This window comes from Sciurus carolinensis, chromosome 6, assembly GCF_902686445.1.
Source record: "Sciurus carolinensis chromosome 6, mSciCar1.2, whole genome shotgun sequence".
Taxonomy (NCBI): domain Eukaryota; kingdom Metazoa; phylum Chordata; class Mammalia; order Rodentia; family Sciuridae; genus Sciurus; species Sciurus carolinensis.
Window position 1 is genome coordinate 128,119,492 of NC_062218.1, and position 22,582 is coordinate 128,142,073.

General features: G+C 44.4%; 1 protein-coding gene across 1 annotated transcript in view; it reads left to right on the plus strand.

Moving 5' to 3' along the window:
- The window catches only part of Trpc7 (transient receptor potential cation channel subfamily C member 7), a 145,260-nt gene extending 125,608 nt beyond the window's left edge, over positions 1 to 19,652 (plus strand). The window contains exons 9-13 of the mRNA XM_047554779.1: positions 2,096 to 2,291; positions 7,461 to 7,682; positions 8,341 to 8,421; positions 16,639 to 16,714; positions 18,949 to 19,652. Coding sequence (XP_047410735.1) covers positions 2,096 to 2,291; positions 7,461 to 7,682; positions 8,341 to 8,421; positions 16,639 to 16,714; positions 18,949 to 19,118 — 745 coding nt within the window. The 3' untranslated portion in view covers positions 19,119 to 19,652. The remainder of the gene's footprint in view (positions 1 to 2,095; positions 2,292 to 7,460; positions 7,683 to 8,340; positions 8,422 to 16,638; positions 16,715 to 18,948) is intronic.
- Positions 19,653 to 22,582: the final 2,930 nt, after the last annotated feature.

Below are 22,582 nucleotides of genomic sequence, written 5' to 3' on the forward strand. Positions count from 1 at the left end.
ATATTTGAAAGTATTCTTTTCCACAACACACAATGCTTAATGGGCCACCTCTGCCTCCTCCTGATTATTAACCCAGAATACCTAAGTTAGGAGCCAGGGGTAAATCAGGGCTCAGTGGCAAAATTCATGGTGAGAAGCAAACGAGAAAAAAATATATATACTGAAACCAGTCCCATTTTACCTGATCGAAATTCAGAAGGTTTTCCATGGATACGTTCTATAATTGCTTGCCTCTTTCATGTCAGCCAAAGTTTGTGGGGTGTTCCAAGGTAAGAGAAGAAAAATGAATTTGGGTAAAACATTTCTCAGTCACAAGTATTATCCTTTTTTTACATTGTTCATGGCAAGTGCAGAGTCCTGAGCCAGCACTTGCCTTCCCAATCCTCTCTCAGAAAGGGTGGGTCCTCTGGTTTTCCCCTGATGGGAACAACCATCAAAGAGTCCACATCCTGGCCATCCCCTACCAGTTTGGGAGTTGGGGTTCATCCAGTGGTTTTGGATTCCAGCTGCACTGTTCTCTTCCACTGGGATGATAACCATAAGATTATTTTGCAATAGGAGACAGTACTTCAGTGAATCTTGCCACACGGCAAGTGGCATCATGTCCCACAAAGCTGGTGCCACATCTCATAAGGAAACTGCTTTTCTACATCTCAGAACAGCATCAGGAGCTGTATCTCTGCAGTCACGGCTTAGGGACCCAGTCATTACTTCAAATCCCATAACCAAATTTCTTCCAGCTAACACTGAAATAAATTAAATGTTCCAAAATCACAGCCTTAAAAGAAATTTAAAAAGAACACTAACAACACAAACCCAACTTCACCTACCAGTTTTTCAGACTCTTGGATTCATAGGGAACAAGTCAAACAGCTGGCTAGGCGCGCGCACACACACACACACACACACACACACACACTCAGGAAAGCTGTAAATTCATGCAAGTCAAGAGTGGATTTTTAGCTCAAGTGACAAGTACTAGTATTTTTATACATCTTGTCAAATAAATATCAATCCTTGAGAGACACTTTTTTTTTTTTTTTTTTCTTTTTGAGATCTAGTTAATCCTGGCCTTTTGTGGGTGGAGTGTTAAAAACCTGAAATGTTAAAAAGAAAAGAAGTTATTTTTCTTTCTCACAATGGTAACAAAAATTTGGGTGCATGATTAAAGAACTGCACTTAACCATTTGAATGGTACCATCTATATCGGTATGTTCTAAACCACCCAGGCAAAATTCAGATTTCTTATATATTCAAGGTCATAAATCTGATACATGGGCATATCCATAAATAGGGACTATGAAATGTGTTTGGCCTTTAGTCTTAAAACTGTATTTCAGAAACTTCTTAGTCTCAAAAGAGTCCAAGAACAATGTTCTAAAAGCCAGATCTTATCTAAACTACCCTCAAAGCATGTGCAGCATCCGCCTGAATGAGCCACTGGGGGAGATTTGTGCAGCTTCCTGGTGAATTTCAACAATGTGGACTCTACACTCTCGTTTCTAACAATTCCACCCCAGTTTAGAAGACTTAATAGGTGCAGCTGGCCCCAGGTATGTGAAATGGAGGAAAAAGTGAGCCCACCACACAGGTGGTCATGAGACTTATATGAGCTGCTCCCAGCCAAGTGCCCAGCAAATACCAGGCCCCAAGGAAGCCAGTGCCATCTGTGGATACGCCCACCTCCCCAGGTCACAGCCCTCACTCCCCTTCATGTGGGGCTCTGTAGACTGAGACAAGATGCTGAAGAGTCTACCGAAGGAACCGTGTACTTTCTGAAGCTGATAGTGCTTCAGAGCAAACATTAGCCCTGGTGTTTAATTTTAGATGTTTAATTAATTACAGCAAGATAAAAACGATACCTCAGCCAGGAGTCCCAGTAAATAGATTGAATGGAAAAGGAAGAGATTGCCATTTATTATACTCTTTCCAAGTTTTTTTTAGAAATCTGAAGATCTCATTATTTCAGAACATAGATCCCACCAACAAGCCTCGTCCCCACACCAGGGGGACCACTAAAGTCTGGTCAAGGACAGCATTCATTAAAGTGTAAGCCCATGAGGAATGCATGAAAGGACTGTCTGTTTTCTTGTAGGGTTGAAGAAAGTTTTAAAACCTTATTTTGGTCCATATTTGGCTTATCTGAAGTGATCTCGGTGGTGCTGAAATATGACCACAAATTCATCGAGAACATCGGCTACGTTCTCTATGGCGTTTATAACGTCACCATGGTGGTAGTGCTGCTCAACATGCTAATAGCCATGATCAACAACTCCTATCAGGAAATCGAGGTAAGGCCAGCTCATCGAAAATGATCTACCTCCCTTGGGTAACTGACATGGCTGCTTTGAGCAACGTGGGCAATGACGTCAGAAACCTGTGTGTTATTAAATGTTAAGTTCAAATAAGAAGCACCAGATATTCTTTGGGGACTGCTCCAACAAGTGCTTCCAGTCAGTCTGCCACATAGCATGACTGGCACCACCACATAGAAGGGCCCAGTGAAAGCAGGAAGAACTGGGGTCCTGAATCATGTGTCTTTGACACGTGTCCCCTCAGGGCATCATGCAAGTGGCCCAGGGCACATCAGAATGACCGTCTTTCAGCCCACTCCCCATGTGCCTCTCACGTTATTTATTAGGTTCCTACTCTATGCCAAACCTGTGCGATGCACTGGTGACACAAAGATGACTAAGACACAGACCCTGCCTCCAGGAGCTTATGGTCCACTGAGAAAAACAGGCATGGTCATCAATAAGTTTTAATGTTCTGGGATCAGTGCAACCAAGAACAGAAAGTGCAACGCAAAGAGAGATGAACTGTGGGGGAAGGAAGCTTCTAGAGGTGATACTTGATGGCTATTTAAATATGGAAACAATATTCCAGGCAGATAAAGGAATCAAGGGGCAAAAGTATCAGGGGGTAAATTGTCCAAAATCTAAAATGCACAAACTGTAAACTTTTGATTGCAGTCTTGTTTAAAGCATCAAGAAATTTAAAACAACCTAAATGAGCAACAGGAATCCCATTAAATAGATTATATTTCTGAACAATAGCACACTTGTGCATCTTTATAAAGAAATCATAAAGATATTTTTTATATGCTGATGGTGGAAGACCCTCAAGTTATAGTGTTAAGTGAAAAAAAAATCAAGTTGCAGAATAATATATATAGTGTGCTCTGTCTTGTAGAAGAGAAGAAAAGGGACTGTACACTCAATTGTGATCGTATTAGCATTTGAAAAAGAAACAAGCCTCTGAAAGAGGCCATAAGACAGGACCTGCTGGCAGGTGTCCTCACTTATACTTTTTATCTTCTTATGCTTTATTAATCACATCATTGTTTTGCCTATCATAAAGTTAAATAAAACAAGCTAAAACTTAAAATGCACTAACCTATTTACTCAGCTCTTCCAATTCTAGGAATAGATCCATGTGTAAATGTGATCTTATGTGGATATTCACTAAAGGAAAACTTGAAAATAACCCATCAATATGTTAAAGTAACCCTTGACACAGTCACACTCTCAAATACTGTATAGAATATTTTATATATACAGTAAGAAAGACCTTTTTGTACTGACATGGAAAAAATCCCTCAGATTATTAAGTGAAAAATTACAAATAGTCTCATACTAATCTCATAGTCACATACTAATACAAATGCAAATATACAGAAAGCAAAGGTAGAAAAGGGAACTTCAAGGATGCCACCACACTTTTGACCAGGGCATCCTCTAGGGGATGGAGAGGGGAGATTGGGGCTTTCACTTTTGCTTAAATTATAAGAAATGATTATTTGTATATTTCTCTTATTAAAAAAAGTAATAAAGACCTCTGGTCTTTATTTACTAGGGTTTTTATTTAAAAAAATCCCACAGAGTGTGTGGCCTAAACATCAGGAATTCATTTCCTCATAGTTCTGGAGACTAGAAGTTCAAAGTGTCCACAGGCATGGTTTCCATGATGCCTCTTTGGCTTTGGCTTGCAGACAGCCACCTTCCTGCTGTGTCTTTGTGTGACCTTTCCACCAATCTGTTGAATTAGGGTCCCACCCTTGTGACTTCATTTAACCTTAACTGCATCTTTAAAGGTTCCATGTCTAAATACAGTCACCTTCTAAGGTATTGGGGCTTCAACATAGGAGTTTTAAGGGGACACAATTCAGCCCATAATGCTCATCCAAAAAAGAGTATTCCAAACCTTTGGAACAGTGTGTCTCAGGACGGGGAGGGGTGAAACGGTGTGACATGTTCGGCACCACCAAAACATAGAATGAGCAATTGAAAGAGGCAAGAAGTGAGAGGAAGAGGTGTCCCGAGTCCCGAAGTCTTAGCTGTCCACCCTTTCACCCCGGGAGAACACAGCACTGTGCAAATGGACAAACAACATAGATTTTTTAAAAGCATTTCATATACTTGGTCACCTATGCAGATGATGAGCTATTTCTAACCAGTCCTCTGTCCTTCTGGGCCTCAGTTTCTCTGCATTCAAGAGAAAACCAGATGGCTCCTAGAAAATATGTGGGTCTTTGTGACACTCACCCAGGGCAGCTGCCACATCCTAACAAGCTTGTCATGCTTCACTCCTAATGACTGAGGCATAGGAAGGCCCATGATTGGCTGAGAGATGCCCCCTAACTTAGGGCAGTCATGGGCCAGCTCACAGCTGTGCTGTCAAGGTTCCCTTGCCTGGAATGGTGCCTGAGATGGAGAGAACATGCTGCAGCCCCACGTCTCCCCTCTGGGCTCTGAACTTCTCCTCTGAACTTCTCACACACCCACCTGCCTCACTGAACCATGAAAAATGCCAGGGATTCTTGGCCACATTTAGTTTTGATGAAGAATATTTGCAAATCCTTCCCTGTGAACACTTATTTACTCACTCAATAAGTCTTAGGCAGTTTCTATGAGAAACTCTCCTGCAGCTGTGCCTGCCACCCCGACCCTTTCCAGCTGGGCCGGAAAGGCCTTCTCCACCTGGGGCCAGCCCTGCCCAGCCTGGGGCTCCCTCCCTCCTGCACCTCCCCTGCATGATAAACCTATCCAGCCTGGCCAGTGTCTTCACTCTCTTCTTTTCTACCTAATCCTTCCTGTCAGCATTTAAATACGTCCCTTGATCTTTAAAAAAAAAAAAAAAAAAGAAGAACTAAAAAAATCCTCCCTGGATTTCACTTTCAGCTCTCAGTCGCTTTTTCCTTGCTCTTTATTGCCGACCTTCTCCAGAGTTGTTTATGCTTCCCTCTGCCTTTCCCACTTGTGAACTCCTACTCATTCTCTATACCACACATCCCCACTTGACCAGGATGAGAACTGCTGAGCTCTGACAACAGCCATGGGGCAGCCTTCCCAGCCCCAGGCCAGGTCAGGGCCAGCATGAGATCCTCCCAGGGCCCCAGCACACCTCTCAGTCAAAGACTGGCTGATGAGCATTTTAACAGACTTCCATCATGAGCCAGACTAGGTGTTCCATCAGGGCAAGTTCTTCCCCAGCACTGACCAGGCACAGAGTAGGTACTCGATAAATGTTTGCTCACAAGGCCTGTTCTGGGGTATGGAAATAAAAATAATATTATAAAATATTATAAAAATAATATTTTATAATATTTATAATATTAAAAATAATATTATGAAAATATTATAAAAATATTACCTGAGGGCTTACTCAGGGCTGGCACTGTTAAATGTTTTTTATGCATTAATTTCCTTAATTCTCACAACCACCTATAAGGTAGGTACTATTATTCCCATTTTGCAAATGAGGTAACTGAGGCCCAGAATGACCCAGTCAGCTGCCATGTTTTCACACCTAGTAAGGTGCAGAGCCAGGATTTGAACCCAAGCAGACTCCACAACCTGTGCTCTTACCACTATACCACCCATCCTCTCAGCGAAGATGTTCCTGTGAACTGTTAGACCAGAAGCGACCCAACCCTCACAAAACTTCCAGTCTAACAGACCCACCCAGGATGTCCCTAAGTAGACCAGGCCAGGTGTTGATCCTCCACAAAAGCAAACAAAGAGGTTGAACCTGCTGGTTATGACCTTATACTCTCATGGTGCATCCCAGCAGCCTCCTGTGGACCCTTGCTGGCCTCATAGCCCTTTGGTGTGTAGCCATTGCCTATGGAACTGAGCACATGCTCTATGCCCACCTCAGTTCCCACGTGAGGGAACTATGATGTCTTCATTTTCTGGATAAGCAAAGTCACACAGCTAATAAGGGGTTTGAAACAAGAGCTGTTCTGATTCTGAACCCTATTCTCAAATGAGTGAGATCATGAACAATTAAAAATAAAAATTTAAATTAAAAAAAAAAACCTAAAATCCTATCCTCTTTCCTGGCCTCAAACTGCTCTCCTAGGACAGAGGTTTCAGGAGCCTGTCTATTGAAAAAAAACACACCACCACCCTTTCGGGGGGTGGAGGGGGAGGGCACTGAGAATTCTGGGATTGACATTAAGTAAGAGAAAACAGATCCTCATTTTTAATCTACCCCCCCACCTCCCAGAAGAGAATGCAGCTGGACTACCTCCTACAAACCATAGTCAGGCTTTGTTCCCCTTGAGCAACATGTGCTAGATCTCTTAACATCTCCCACCCCAGCACTCCTCTGACCAATAAGAAATACGCTTTTTAATAAATACACTGTGTTGTCCAACTAACTACACATGCCTAAAGAGCACTTGCAATGAGGCTAATCCAGACTGAGATATGCTCTTAATATAAAATTCATGCCAGATTTCAAAACTTTAGTATGCAGAGAAAATGGAATATTTTTTCCTGGTAGTGCAGGGGACTGCACCCAGGCCTTGTGCATCATAAGCATACATTCTACCACTGAGCAATAACTTTTATAATGATTACTTATTGAAACCACAATATTTTAAATCTGTTAGATCAAATAAAGTACATCAGTGAAACTAATTTTACCTGTTCCATTTTGCTTTTTATAATGTGGCTTGCAGAAAATTTAAATTTAAGTGGCTCACTTTCATGGCTCACAATGTGTTTCTATTGGACAGCACTTCTCTAAATGATCAATAAATACCCTGATGCTGTAGTAGTTGGTGAATCTGCTAGCAGAGCTGTAAAACTTAAGGGATATCAAGATGAAGTGGCAGGGAGAAAAGTTCTTTGGTAAGGTGCAAGGGGGGCACACTGGGGAAAACACTCCATAGGGTATAGGGGAGGGTGACATGCACTGACCACAGCTCTTCCACCATGAAGAATTCCAAGGAGGTAGGTGGAGCTTTAAGAGTGACGCATGCCTGTGGTCTTGGCAAGAACAAGCCCCATCTTTATGCCATCTGTAGAAAGGGTGAATATCCACAAGCGCTCCTGAGTCCTATTTAGAAGTCTGCTCTCAGAATCTGCAGACTGTATCTCTACCCGTCACACTGAGCTCAGTTGTTAAGCCGTGCCCTTTGATGGCGTATCATTGATTCCCTTGTTCCACAGGAGGATGCAGACGTGGAATGGAAATTTGCCCGAGCAAAACTCTGGCTGTCTTACTTTGATGAAGGAAGAACTCTACCTGCTCCTTTTAATCTAGTGCCAAGCCCTAAATCATTTTATTATCTCATAATGAGAATCAAGATGTGCCTCATAAAACTCTGCAAATCTAAGGCCAAAAGCTGTGAAAATGACCTTGAAATGGGCATGCTGAATTCCAAATTCAGGGTAGGTAGCATCTGGTTTATGGGGCTAGAAAAGGCAACAGGAGCGGGGTGGGAGTTGTGTGTGTTCAATTTGGATGGTGGCCCCTTACACAAGGGAAACCTGGAGCTGTGAGGGGCTGGTATCTTTTAGAATCTACTGGATACATCCCCAAAGGCCCAACCCAGCAGAGGCCACCTGTGGTATTGTCCCTACTTCCATTAATTCCGTGGAGAGTGCTCTGCTGGGGACATAACACACTGTCTGCTGCCTAAAGCCTTGCTGAGCCATGACCCCAGTGATAACTCTTCAGTGGACTTGGAAGTAGAATAGCTTTTCCAAGAAAGTATCTGAAGAAGGGTCTCTGAGCAATTTTCCCTGGCCACTCTCCCCTCCTATAGATTCTCATTGACCATTAGCAGAAGCTCTGAGGAGTCCTAGAGGAAAGACACCTGCATAACTTTAACTCAGAGCTTCCCATACCAGGTTAACCAATCAACATTCTGTAACCTTGTGAACACCCCACAGAACTAAGTTTCCCAGGAATAGAGGCCTAGGAAGCTAAGCAGCAGGGGTAAATCAGCTTCCTACAGGTTCCTGTAGAGCCACCCCACATGTGGATATTGTTTATTCAAATCCTGCCATAAGTGTACATATATATAGATTTTTTTTTTTTTTTCAGAAGACTCGCTACCAGGCTGGCATGAGGAATTCTGAAAACCTGACAGCAAATAACACTTTCAGCAAGCCTACCAGATACCAGGTAACCACCCTTTTCCCAAGCACGAGCAGAAGCAGACACCACAAAGACGCGGATTTAGTCACATGGCTATGCCATCTCCCCAGAGCACAGCTCCCTTCCTTCCCTCACTGATCAAATATTTATTGAGTGCCTGCTACATGCCAGGCACGTGCTACTTACTGAGGATACAGACATGGTTCCTACCTTATGGCACCTCCAGGCTGGCTAGTGACAGGGAGAGACAATGAACAAGTAAACACACAGATAAATGTGACTTCAAATTGATTAAAAAGACTAGAAGAAAAGACTAGGGTTCAAAATAAAGAAGAAAAGGGAGGTCCTGATTGAGAGAGCATCTTCAAGGAGAGAACAGTTGCCAAGACCTCATGGATAAGAGGCGGGCAGCCATGGGGGCTTCCACACACAGGCAGAGCAAGGGAGAAGCTGGGCAGGTCCTGAGCAGTTGGAGGAGACAGTAGAGGGAAAAGAGGGCAGAGGGAAGGCAGAGTCTGACCACTGTGAATGTGAAGTGTATTATAGTTCTCTAAAAAGGTCAGGGTGGTGGAAGGGTAACTTTGCAGGGGAGAGGCAATGATAAAATCATATTTATGCTTTAATGAGAAGAGACAAGAGATCAGTGAAGAGGATGTGACAGTCATTTGGGCGTAAGGGGTATAAGCAGGGCAGTGGAGAAAAGCAGACCAGTTCAGTGTACCTTCTGGACAACCAGCCAAGGAGACTTGATGCTGGGGGTGGACATGGGGGAGGAAGAAGCAGCACCCAGCCTGATTCCCGGGTATGTTTCTTAAGCAACCAATTAGATATCATGGCCTTCAGTGAGCATCTGCCCTTAGACTGCCAGCTTGCCCAGTCTGTTGTTAGGAAAATTAGAAAAAAAGATCCTCTGTGTTTGTAATTCTTGAATTGCTTCTAGAAACTAGTGGTAAATTTCTGTATCCATTTGAACCAGCTCATGAGCTAGTGATGAATGCTAACTACAGGTACTGGGTTATAAAAGTTCAGACCATTCTTTTCCTACCTCCCACTTCTCCTCCATCAGCAGTTTCATCCATGCTGATCATTTCTTATCAGATGTGAATTTAAAACTGTCCCTGAGCATACCTTTGGGCTGAGGTGACATGTCCCTGTTGCCACCTTCCCACAGGGAGCAATTACAGACTTAGCATCTTCCAGACACAGGTCTCTAATTGAATCTCTCCATCCATATTTCAGAAGCCAGCTGTGCAGTGAGGAGGATTTAATTGTACAATTAAGAAACGACTCATCCCTCAAAGCACTTATAGCTTTATCAGATGACATGGACTAAAAATTGGCAATGGGCAAATCTTGTATTTTATCGTGCACAAAATTTGGACTGCCCAGTATGATCAGCTTTGAGTTATTTTACAGGACAAATCCTTTGGTCAGTGGAAGGATTTTTATTTCTCAGCTTCTCAGAGAGAAGTATAGATTATCTGTGTCATGAAAAAGATAGAACACCCTAATGGGTTAGGGCCAAATCTCTCCTGATTTTGAGCAGAATCAGCTACTGAGATAAAGGAAGACTGATTAGGTGTGAATGTCCTGTACCCAGAATGAATCCTTTCTGAATGAGTCTGTCTTCAAAATCAGTTTCAGAGCAATCCTGTTTCATCTTCCATCACCACTGGTTGGGCCCCTCCTGCCTTAAATCTCCCAAGAGCTTCCTACTGTGATTACAGAAATTGGTTGGTTTGCAGCCTTGGGCTGTGAATGACCTTGGCAAGCTTTGCTCACCTTGTATTTTGTGAATCCATGTAGAAAAGCCCCCAGGCTACTTATTCAAATAGTTGTCATAGCAAAGAAGGGGGGAAAAAATCCCACCAGCAAGCATCAGAGGGAAAGGTTTGCTGGGACAGCAGTAGGGCTTGAAGCACCCTGAATTTGCACATGGGCACTCTCCTCCACATTACCAGGTTATACCTGGCATCCTCCTGAGTCATCATCTGCTGCTCACCATAGGAGGAAACCTTGAGGCCCTAAATGACTGCTGAGAGCAGCTTCAACACTAGCCCAGGTGTAGTCTCACCACATTTCTGGGAGAGAGGTGCTATCTTTCACCCCATTTAACAGATAAGGAAACTGAGGCTCCATGGCTTAGGTCACACAGCTGGCTGAACTGTGACTGCCTCTTTTATCACACTGCATTATCCAGGTACTTGCCTATCACCCATCCTCATAGTACTGCACCAGAGCCTTCTTCAGAACCTGCTTTGCCTGTCTAATTGATGGTCACTGCGTTGAGACATGTCTGAGCCTTCCAAGCTTCCGGTGACACAGAGCAGTAGGAGGCACTTGTGCACTGTGGCCATACAAACATCAGGTGAAGCCAAAGCACGTATTTAGGCAGGGATCTGATGATGGCTCATCTGTTTCCTTGGACACACTAGAGGGTGTCAAAATTGCATGCTTTCATTCCAAAGCAGCTTCCAGATGTGCAGAGAATAGGAGGAGCCCAGATCACTCCTTCTTGCTTACTCTCCAGGCTGTCCCCAGAAATGCTGCCTCACTGAGAACATGTTCTGTCTGCCTCTCACATTGCTGTGGTTCCAAGAAATCCTGTAGCATTCTGAAAACAAAACTCTCTCTCTCTCTCTCTCTTTCTCTCTCTCTCTCTCTCTCTCTCTCTCTCTCTCTCTCTCTCTCTCTCTCTCACACACACACACACACACACACACACACACACACACAGTCAGCTTGCTTCAGTTAGATCTTCACAAATTGTTTCAATGTTTACTTTAAGCTCACCAATCCTCCGACTTTGGGGAGCCCCTCTTTGTAAACAAAACACATGGCAGACTTCAGAGGTTTTTCTCTGCATTCTGTGCTTTTCTTAGACTCCCAGGAGTCTGAGTTGTTGTTTTGCACAAAAACTAGTTTCTTACTTTTGCAATCTTTTCATTCTGGACTCTGTGGCAGAAGACCCAACAATGGAACAAAACTCTGATATTGGTGAGATGGCCAAAGTGTGCCTTCTCTCAGAGCTACTTTGTGACCTGTTCCAAGATCCAGTGTGTCAATTTATTGGGGATGGGTACAGACCCTGTATTTCCACTCTGTGAGAGGTACATTTCTTTATGGACAAAGCAAACAAGCTGCATCTCACATAAACCAGAGAAGCCAGGCACAGCCCATTCTTCAAATAAGTTCCAATCTTTACCATGTATTCTCTTTCCCGAAACCCAGTGGGAAGTCCTCTTTTTTTATTTCTTTTTATTAGTGCATTATAGTTGTATATAATCATTGGGTTCATTTTGACAATCCTACACGCTTGGGATTTAATTTACTCCATTTCAGTACCCACCCCTTCCTCGGCCCTCCCCCTATTCTCCTTCCTCTACTCTACTGGTCTTCCTTTCATTTCCTTTTATTTATATTTGATTGTTGCTTTATAAATACTCATAAAGGTGGAATTCACTGTGGTGTATTGCCATATCCAGCATAGCCAAACTTGTGGTTCCAGCAAGGGATGAAAGGGAATTTGAAAAATAAAAGACTCACAAAAGGAGATTTTTAAGATAAAGCTGGATTCAGGTGGAGCTCTGCTCTCTGATGGAGAAGCAGATCTAAAGAGTTATGCCAGCAATATTTATTTATGTGTCTCATTATCAGGTTAAAGACTATGCAACCATTACTCTTTGTGCTCAGGAAAGTTACAGAAACTAGAACATCTATGTAGCTTTCCCATGGTTGCAATCCGCAGTTGCAGAGTCTAATGTTAAGAGCTTTGTGTAGCTCTCAAGAAAGTCCATTGTTTAAAGTTACTGTAAAATGGGTAGGCTCAGGAGTAACGGAGCTGGTGAGACATTGCAGTTGTCTAGCATAATAATTCCTCTATTCCCAGGAACCGTATGCCTGAGATCAAGTTCAGAGCTGATAGGACTCATTCCCAGAGCCTCCTCATGCAGGGCATTACCACAGCAGCTAAGCATCCTGTGCCCTTGCAGCGGAACATTCCCAGGCACCAGGCATGCCACAGCCATGAGGTCAGGAAAGACCCCCAATCTCAGTCACTGCTCTCCCATCCTCTGTCACCACTCTCCACAGTGTATTTATACACGCACACAGTATATCAAAGCCAATAGGATAGACAACTTGCTAATGCTTATTCCCTCTATTCCAGGGTTTGATAAACCCCAGTCTAACAAATGACTTGTCCTGACATCCATTTTGTCCAGTCTCTTCCAAACATTCCTCAATTTCTCTGTACCTTTGTGACAGCATGGCTCCCCTCTGGATTCTTGCTTGCTACACACTGGCTGTGTATGTGTTCTCTTCCTCTATGTCCTTAACTATATATGTCCTTATATCTATGTCCTTAACTGCCCTGGCTGCACAGAGGGCATTATCGCCCATAGAAAGATGTTCTGTTTTCCCATCCACCAGCTGCAACCAGAGGCCACTGAACCCTTGGAGTCTGGGCTGGGGGAACTGTGTGCCTTCCTCCTTGGAGGTAGGTCTCTGTGGGACAGCCATTCTTACTCATTGTGCATCCCATCTGCATCCACTTGAGTCTTCTTTTGCCTGAGTAATATTGCTAAATATACTCCTCTCCAGTGCTTGCTAAAGGCATGGGGGCAGGGGCAGGAAAGTTGCCTCCAACAGGGACATATTCACTCAGGGAAAGTTCATCGTCATGAGCTGAAAGTACTCTTATGGAAGACAGCAAGGAGACATCTCAAATTTACAACTTTTTCCCCACATAGTAAAGGAGGGGAGGCTTTTGATGTCCACCTTCTCTGGAAACAGATATCCTCTATACCATCATATTAAATAGGGTTATTTCCAACCATTGTAAACTTTCTGATGGCAATATCAGCATTTCGCTCTTGCAGAGTCCAAGTTTTCCAACATGCAGGTACCAAAAGAAAAACTAGATTCCCTTGAAGACATGAAGGAAATCTCCAAGGACAGTGAATAATCACATTGCTCCCACTGAAGGTCCCTGTCACCTTGGCAGTAACTTGGGGGTGAAGAGGAATGTCAGAGTCCCTGCACACCCACAGTGCCATCAGGATCTGCTTCCACAAAGCATCTATGATCCTAATGCATGTTGAGGACTTAAAAGCAAACCTTCTCTTTGAAACCCTTTGAACCACAGGTCTGCAGAAACCCCACTCCTGTCAATAATGCCAGTGCTCAAAAATGGGCATGAGTGTTGATCCCAGTGCTATACCAGTGAACCTCTCCCCCAAGGGTGGACACTGGATGAGGCACCACTTTTGAAACCTAGTGAGACTTCCTCCTACCTGACAGCTCATGGTACCAGAAGCAGCCCAAACCCCCTCTGACTAATGGAACCAGTTACCAAGCAAGGCATCTCCTTCCCTAACCCATCTCACACTTAACCTTTTTCTGAAGTCCAGACACAGCCCTGGCTTTGGCTTCCATTTGGGCTGAATCCTAGATCTCCCATTTCCCATGTGTGACCTTAGAGAAATCACCTTGCTGTCTGAGCATCCGTGTCCTTGTGTCCTCACTATAAATGGAGATCAGACTCCCATCTCACTGAGTTTCTGGGAGGACTTGGTGAGATCCTTTTGTGAGACACACTAGTTCAACCCTAGTCTAGAGGAAGCACTCGATATGCCTGTCTGTTTCTTTCCCATCCTTTCTCCCTTCCTACTTGGCATTGAAGGAGGCCTGTGAGCTGGATCTCATCAATTCAAACCAAATGGAGCCTGAAGGGCATATTTTGTTATAATAACCCACGGAATTTTTTTTTTTTTAAATATAATCAGTTTAGTCATGTGGTACAGATACAGTACATATCGAGCAGGAAGAACCATGTCCATGAAAGAATTCTACTCAATGCCACTGAACTTCTAGGCTCTGGTTTATCATCATACATAAAAGCCTCTTTTATTGATGGATCTAGAAACTGAGGAACCGTTAATTCTTGAGGTTTGTCCTTAAAGCAACCAACTTGAACTAGATCCCTTTAGATTGTGTTACCCTGAACATTTGCAGTAGAAGAGTATTTCTGAATTTTTTATTTAGTAGGAATGATGGATACTTAGGTATCTGTAGTTTTGGTCTACCCCCACCCCACATGAGAACAATGTTTTTGCTTTTGTTTTTCCAATTCAAAGAGAAAAAAAGTCTTGCACTGTGGTGCACACCTGTAACATCAGCTTCCAGGGGCAGGGAGGGAAAGGCAGACACGGGAGGATTGCAAGTTCAAAGCCAGCCTGAGCAACATAGTGAGACCCTATTTCAAAATTTTAAAAATGGGCCAAGAATGTAGCTAGGTAATAGAGAGCCCTGGATTCAAATTGCTAGTTCAGGAAGGAAAAGAAGAAGTGAAAATAGTATCATCAAGTCTCATGGAAAGGTACATATTCTTATAACTTAGTGTTTTAGTCAGCTTTATTGCTACTGTGACTAAAAGACCTGACCAGAAAAACTGTAGAGGAGGAAAAGTTTATTTGGGGACTCATAGTTTCAGAGGTCTCAATCCATAGACAGCAGGTTTCATTCCTCAGGGCTCAAGGTGAGGCAGGACATCATGGTGGAAGAGTGTGGTAGAGGGAAGCAGCTCACATGATCAGGAAGCAGAAAGTCAACTCACCAAATATAAAATATATACCCCAAAGTCTTGCCCCCAATGCCCACCTCCTCTAGCCACAACCAACCGTGCTTCAGTTACCACTCAGTTAATCCCTATAAAGGGATTAATTCACTAATTGGTTTAAGTCTCTCACAATCCAATCATTGCTCCTCTGAACCTTCTTGCATTGTCTCACACATGAGGTTTTGAGGGACACCACACATCCAAACCATAACACTTAGATAACTACTGTATTGACTAGAAGAATGTCCCTAAGAAAGTCTGCATGACAACTTAACCACTAATAGGAGAACACCCAGGCTCTCTGAGAAGGAGTAGCAGAAAGGCAACTTGCTGATAACTGCTCCAATGCCCCAAACTCTGGAGCCAGGAGGACATGAGCCCCATAGCAGAAAAAAAGGCACACCAGCCTGAATGAGTCAACCCAGAGTCACGGGTGAGAGCCTTGGCCAGGTTCAGACAGAGTCTTGGAATCAGAGTCTGGAAACTTCCTAGGCATGGAGAGAACCAGCAAACGGTGATAAAAATGAGTTGAACCCTCAGCTCTTTGCATCTATTTCACTTCCTTTTTACTTCCAGGAAGCTTTTCCAGAGCCCGTGTATTCAGAGAGAACTTAGCAACCTGTATGAGGTCACACTGCAAACCAAGAACAGCATTTGAGCCCCTAGAGTTTTTTCAGTCTAGAAAATGCTGCCTCAGTCCCTTTTGTCCTAAGTGTGGGCAGATGAGTAGGCCACAGTACAGGATGATCAAGGAGCAGGGAAATCCCTCCTTCTTTTCCATGCTGCTCATCTCTCTTAAGAGTCAGAGTCTCAACTTCCAGAATATTTTTAAATTCTGTGATTTTGCAGGAACCCTGGATCAACTAGCTGACAAAACCCAAAGTTCACCTCCTGCAGTCTTTCTTACACTTTGCTCTATTCTCGGTGCCTCTTATGTGTTTATTCATGCCTCATTTGCTTAGAGAACACAGTGACTACATAATAACTGTAACCTCAGGCCCAAACCCTTCTCCTCCAGCATGATGGCAACACAGGGTCAGACCTGTGGGATTTAGTGGGAAGTGGTCTCTCAAACTGTAACTGTTGCCATGTCTGGCAGGGGATTTCCAAGGTATGGTGGACTTGTCCTCCAAGCCTGACCCTGACCTCTGCACCAAGCAATCTCCTCTTGTGAATAGCATATCTCTCACTGTCAACCTCCAGGGGACACAGCTCCACCTGGGCTGGACAGATAAAATGTTCCCAACATACCCTCCTTAAATGGAACTAAGGTCCAGAAAAGAGGCCATGACTGGCCACAGTAGGATCAGGCCCAGGACCCTCAAGCAACACAATGCATCCCAGATGATTCCTTCTCCCTCTCTTGTGGCTCAGCCTCCTGCCATTGAGAAGTGTCCTGTTCTTATATCCCAGGGGCAGGCGGACATTGAACCCTGAGAACTAAAGAGGTTAAAGGGAGACTGGCTAGCTTCCCCCAACAGGCAGGGCATCCCGAGCGAGGCACCAGGGTCAGGCATGTCACAGGGACTCCGGAGGCACTGTGAGGGAAGGGGGCCTCCTGCTACATCATGTAGGCTGCCTCTGTGCTAGGCCTGGCATTGAGCTCCTCTTGCTTCACATTTCAGAAAATCATGAAACGGCTCATAAAAAGGTATGTCCTGAAGGCCCAGGTGGACAGAGAAAATGACGAAGTCAATGAAGGTAAGTTATTTTGCATCACCGCAAACGTGGGGGCCTAACGTGGGGGTCTCTGCAGGTCATAAGTGAGATGTGGGTCTCACAGGGCAAAAATCACGGTGTGGTTGGGGTGCTGTGTTCCTTTATGGAGGCTTGGGGGAATCCATTCCCTCACTGGGTGTGGCACAGTGCATTTCCATGAGGCAGCAGGACCAAGGTCTCCATACCTTTGCTGGTACAGCTGGGGCTGCCCTGAGCACAACCCCAGAGGCCACCTCCTGCCTTTGCATATAGCCAGCAGCAGAGCCTCCCTCCCCTCATGCTGCCACTTCACCTGCCTGTCGTCTCTCATCTTCTGCCTTCCTCCTCCACCCTTAAGAACTCATGATTAGATTGGTTTCTCCTCGATAATCCAGAATGATCTCCTTATTTTAAGGCCAAACGAAATGCAATCTCAATTCTGTTTGTGACCTTAGTTCCTGGGCACCATGTAATGCAGCACTTTCAGGTGAACACCAGAGGCTAGGATGTGAACATCATGGAGGTGGGAGACATTATTGTGCCTTCCACAGTGAAGGCTGCTTTGAGTCAGTCTCAGGTCCCCTGAGTTCAGGACACCCCAAAGTTCCAGTGCCTCACCTCATTCTGTGGGTTTACATACAGAGGGGGCAACCTGTATACCATTTTCAGAGGCTGTCACTGGGCCGATTCCAGCCAGCCCTGTCCTGTCTCAGCTTCAGGCTCTCAGCCTCTGACAACCAGCGGTTTCTCTAAGTATCCCCCAACTTTGTACTGGTTGTTAAAACTGCAAATCCCAAACTCCAGCTGGACTTAATGAAGTGGCGTATCCGGAATGGGGTCTGGAGGTCTGCATTTTGGATAATAACACCAGGTGATTCTCAGGCACACTGAAGTTTTCCCACTACATTATTTTCACTGTTTGGGTTATTTTCCAGTCTATTTTAAGCAATTACTTTTAAACGAAAAGAAAATTTTCTTATACCAGGTCATTAATCTCCACAAGACACCTAGGATGTTTACTACCTAGAAACAGCGAAGTCCATGACCAAAGGCACTCGTCTCCCCCTCACTCAGGCCTCAGGGGCTACCAAGGCCTGGTCAGTGAGAGGACTTTTGCCCCATTCTGGGCACCCAGCCTGTAGCCTGAAGCTCAACAAGGATGAGCTGGTTCCTGAGCTGACACTGCTTAGGGACTGAGCAGCAGCCCATCTACCCACCCCTACTGTGAGTCTCAAGCATAAAACTGCCAGGTGTCATGCCTGCCAGCCTCAAGCAGTGTTTAACTCTGATTGACATGGATGCAATTGATAGAGAAGGTAGGGAAAACCAGGTGTCGTGCCACCTAAATGACACCACAAACATGGGTCTCAGTGAAGCACCTGATGAAAGAAAATATAGGTGCAGGCATTTGTCAAGATGGATCAAGCTGTACTTTCATGATCTCTACATTTTATGTATGTAAGACATGCCTAGGAAATAGATTCATATCTACTTTGTTATTCATATAACATGTCCACAGGCAGTGGATTCCCACTGAGTAAAGTCCAGTATCTATAATATCAGGAAAGAACCTTTCTGCTCTTCTTTGTGGTTAACAAAAAGATTCCCACAGCCCGGATCATTGGACTTCTAACCACATGGTTGGTTTACTGTGGAAATAAAAAGTGAAGGTCCCTAGTGGGTGGTCCCTTGTTATGGGAGGAGGCAGTGGCAGGCATCAGTAAGGGTTCTATCAGTGAGGCCATGCTGCCTATGTGGGCAAAGGGGACCTGCTCAGGCAGCTGGCTCACTCCTGGAGACTGACCAGCCTGTGGCTGCCACTGTGCTGAGCCATTCTCTCAGGTGTCTTGGAGTTTCCCTTCCCTGCAGATCTCAACAGAACAAAACATAAAGCATCATGAAAATGATTCATGTTCCAGTTAATGAAGGTGTTGCTCAGTCTTGAAATGTGCCTTTAATGACCCCAAGAAAAACATTCTTAAGATAGGTGCTTGACACAATTCATAGCCCTGATCTCCACACCTCCTTCTAGTCATGGGGGAGAGACTTTCCAGCAATGGTAGGAGGAGGACTTTCTGTGGATATATTCTTCGATAGTGGGAGGCTGGGTAGTTTTTAGGTCAAACAGAGCTGCCATTGCTCCACCTCTAGCCCTGGTATCTGGTCCCATGTGTACCTGGGATGAGCCTCTTCCTTCTACTTGCTCACACTCAGCAAAACCTTCTCTGTCCTTGCAGGTGAATTGAAGGAAATCAAGCAGGATATCTCTAGCCTGCGCTATGAGCTTCTTGAAGAGAAGTCCCAAGCTACTGGTGAGCTGGCTGACCTGATCCAACAGCTCAGTGAGAAATTTGGAAAGAACTTAAACAAAGACCACCTGAGGGTGAACAAGGGCAAGGACATTTAGCAGCCCAGTGGGCATCTGTGACTTCTACCAGCATTCCAAGGCCAGGTTGGATGCCCTGGCCCCCAGCCCTGGTGGGGAGGGTGCTGGCCCACTCCTCTAGGAAACAAGGGGATCCACTGGCTTGGTCTCGAGCACACCACTGACATCTCCAGCCCAGGGACCTGCCTGGACCCAGAGTTGTGAAATTAGGCTGCTGGGTAAGAAAAACTACCTGGAAGAGTAGTGCCCCCGACACAGAGGAGGCCTCCAGTCCAGCCTCAGTGAAATACGTTCCTGTGGCCAGAGCAGGAAACGGCCATCCTGGATGCACACATGTGCCCTCCCACGGCACACAGGACTGCGACTCTGGCTGTGTCCCGGGAAGTCAAACCTCCTCACCCCACAAGCCCCTTCTTGCTGCCCCCTGCCACCTATCCACACATCCAGCCAGAACCGGGAGGTGACCTGTGATCTATTCTTAAGTGCCAGATGAGAACACAGATAGCCTAATAGCAAAATAGTTCTATTTGTTTATAAAAAAAAAATGTTTAAAAATCCTAAGTCAAAAATTGTACTGTAGGTAGCACTGTTTAGAGAACAACAACAAAAAAAAAAATCCAAATGATGTATTTTTACCTTTATTAAGATTATCTTGTATTTACTATTTTTACCTAAAATGGAAAGAAATAAAATTACCTCATAAGAACCTGGGGAATCTCTGTGGATGTGCTGCTAAGCTGTCCTGCACTCTGTCTTGAAGGTGGCCTTAGGAACTCTCACACCAGGGATGACTTGGAAGGAGAAGGGACCAACCCCTGCGAAATCCTGCAGCCAAGATCCCCAAGAAGTTACCAGCTCTGGCCTCTACTGCCAAGCCCCACTTTCTATCCCCAGACCTGGTGACCCTAGACTCATCAAAGCCAGGAGGAAGCCAAAAAAAAAAAAATGATGAGAAAGATGAAGTTTTCTCCCAATCCACCTCTCAGGTTTTTCTCTGGTGTGTATGTACAGGAAATTGGGGGTCAAGAATGGAACCCCATTCTCCTTTTTGGAATCTGAAGAACAGCCACCAGAGGGCGCCCAGTCCCAAACAATGCCCATTCTGAGCAGGTTGAAGAAACCTGGGTTCTGAGCAGGTTGAAGAAACCATTGGGTTCCAGAAGAACCCACTGGTTCCAGGGACTGCCATTCAAAGTTGTTAAGCACTTACTGTGTACCAGGAGATATGCTCAGGGCTTTGTATGGATCAGTTCTCTAAATCTTCACAGCAACCCTGTGAGGATCAGGGTTACAAATTCAAATACCTTGAAGATGCCCTAGAAAGGGAAGAACAAAAAATCATAAATATATAAGATACATATTTATGTATTGTATATATATATATATATATATATATATACACACACACACACACACACACACACACATATGCATGCATGAGAACACACATACATATATCCACACATATTTGTGTGTATGTACATATGAGTCATGGTCCTCAGTGTATAATAGTTTTGAATGTAACAATTTTTCCACTTTATTATGGTGTGAAAGTCATACATTTTTAGTAGAAACATACTTTAATTTTTGACTTTTGATTTGTTCTTGGGCTGTTCACATGCATAGTGATATTCTCTATGATGCTGGACAATGGCAGCTCCCAGTCAGTTACCCAATCACAAAGGTAAACTACCAGCACTCTATGATGGACTGTGCTACCAGCATTTTGGGATACAGGTATTCCACAAATTATAGGAGATATTCAACACTTCATTATAAAATAAGCTTTTTGTCAGATTATTTTACCCAACTGTAAGCTAATGTAAGAGTTCTGAGCACATTTAAGGTAGGTAAGCTGTAATGTTCAGCAAGGCAGGTTTATTGAAAGCATTTTTTTACTTACAATATTTTCAACTTAAGATGACCTAATTGGGGTGTAAACCCCACATAAGTACAGAATTATATATATATAATATATATATGGAAAGAGAGAGGGTTTGTGTTTCAAGATGAACAATATATCTTCAGTAGCAAAAGATTTTTACTGAATTCTAAGAAAACAGTGGATGAGATGAAGTAGTAAATAAAAGTGAAGTTGCTCCCAGCATTACGGGGTTGTGAGGATGGGTTGTGACAAACTGGTCAGTGCCCTTCTTAAGCAGGTTGCAGACACCAGCCCCACTGTGGGTTGCCTCAAGCAATCCGGCCCAGTTTTGCCAAATCTTCCCAATTTCTTGGAGGAAAAGTCAATTTTGTTGAGCCCCTGGCAGCTGAGATAGGTCATCAGAAATGTTGCTGATATGTGACTCCATACCTGGGTCTCCCCAGCCCATCTGCACCACCACTCAGTGCTCAAACAACACAGAAATACAGGTGTCTTGTGGGTACTTCGGGCAAACTGCATGTGTGGGCACTTTACAGATATAAACTCTGGTCTGGGAGTTTTAACCTGGGGCCTGTAGGGGACCATGGATGAATTTAAAAGAACCTCAAGTCCTAAAGTGTCCTTCAGATCGTGTGCCAGTCTTTGCGATGGCACAGCTCTGGAGAAAATACCCACAGCTTTTCTCAAATACGCATCCAAGCCCCGCAAAGCCTGCAGAAGATGAATGAACTCATTCAGCAAATATTTTCTTAGTCCCTTGCCAAGTACTGGGGACGGGCCACATGCGTCCAGGAGGGTTCCTTTTCAAGCCTGGACTTGGAATAGAGAGACGGATATGCTTTGTAGAAGAGCAATTGATTTGCCCAGGGGATAAATTATCAACACTTCTGGAAGATTTCCTTTCAGATCGCCCACTTATCTTCATCAGAATGCTAATCAACACTTTTGAGATGCATTATTCAATTTCCCTATCTGCCTTCAACCACAGGCAGTTGGCAAACCCATTTTCAAGCTGTGGCACCCTTTTCCTATCACACCTAAGTATCCAATCTGCTCCTCATTGAGATAAAAGAAAACAAACCACCCTAAGTAATTAAAAATGGGAAAAGAAAACCAGGCCATTTGTTAAGTTTTTCATGCCAAGTTCCAGGAGGTGAGAGAGTGGTCCAGGAATGGACTCATGGTGGCCAGGTGGAGCGGGGAAGGGACTCCCCTTTGGAGTGCTGCTGAGGAGGCCTGGAACAGAGGGCCAGCAGAGCACATCGGCCAGGAGCTTAGTGATTTTCCAGGCACCGACAACCTCCCTCACTTGCCCCACACCCTTGGCCTGTGTTGAATTAGCCAAGCAGAGGAAGAAGCTCTTGGAGATGTCAGACAAGGCAGTGTGGAATGGAACCTGAGAGGAACTCAAGAACAAATGAGAAAGGGCCCAGGACCTCTCTGAAAAAGTTCACATAACTCCCCCAAGATATGCACATTTCCCACATTTCCTAAAGTACCTCCTGTGCTCTGTGTCTCTGCACACTTACTGTCATTCTGTCCACAACATATGCCTTGAGTGTCTTTATTCACAGTCCATGAGGAAACTCCATGAGGGAAT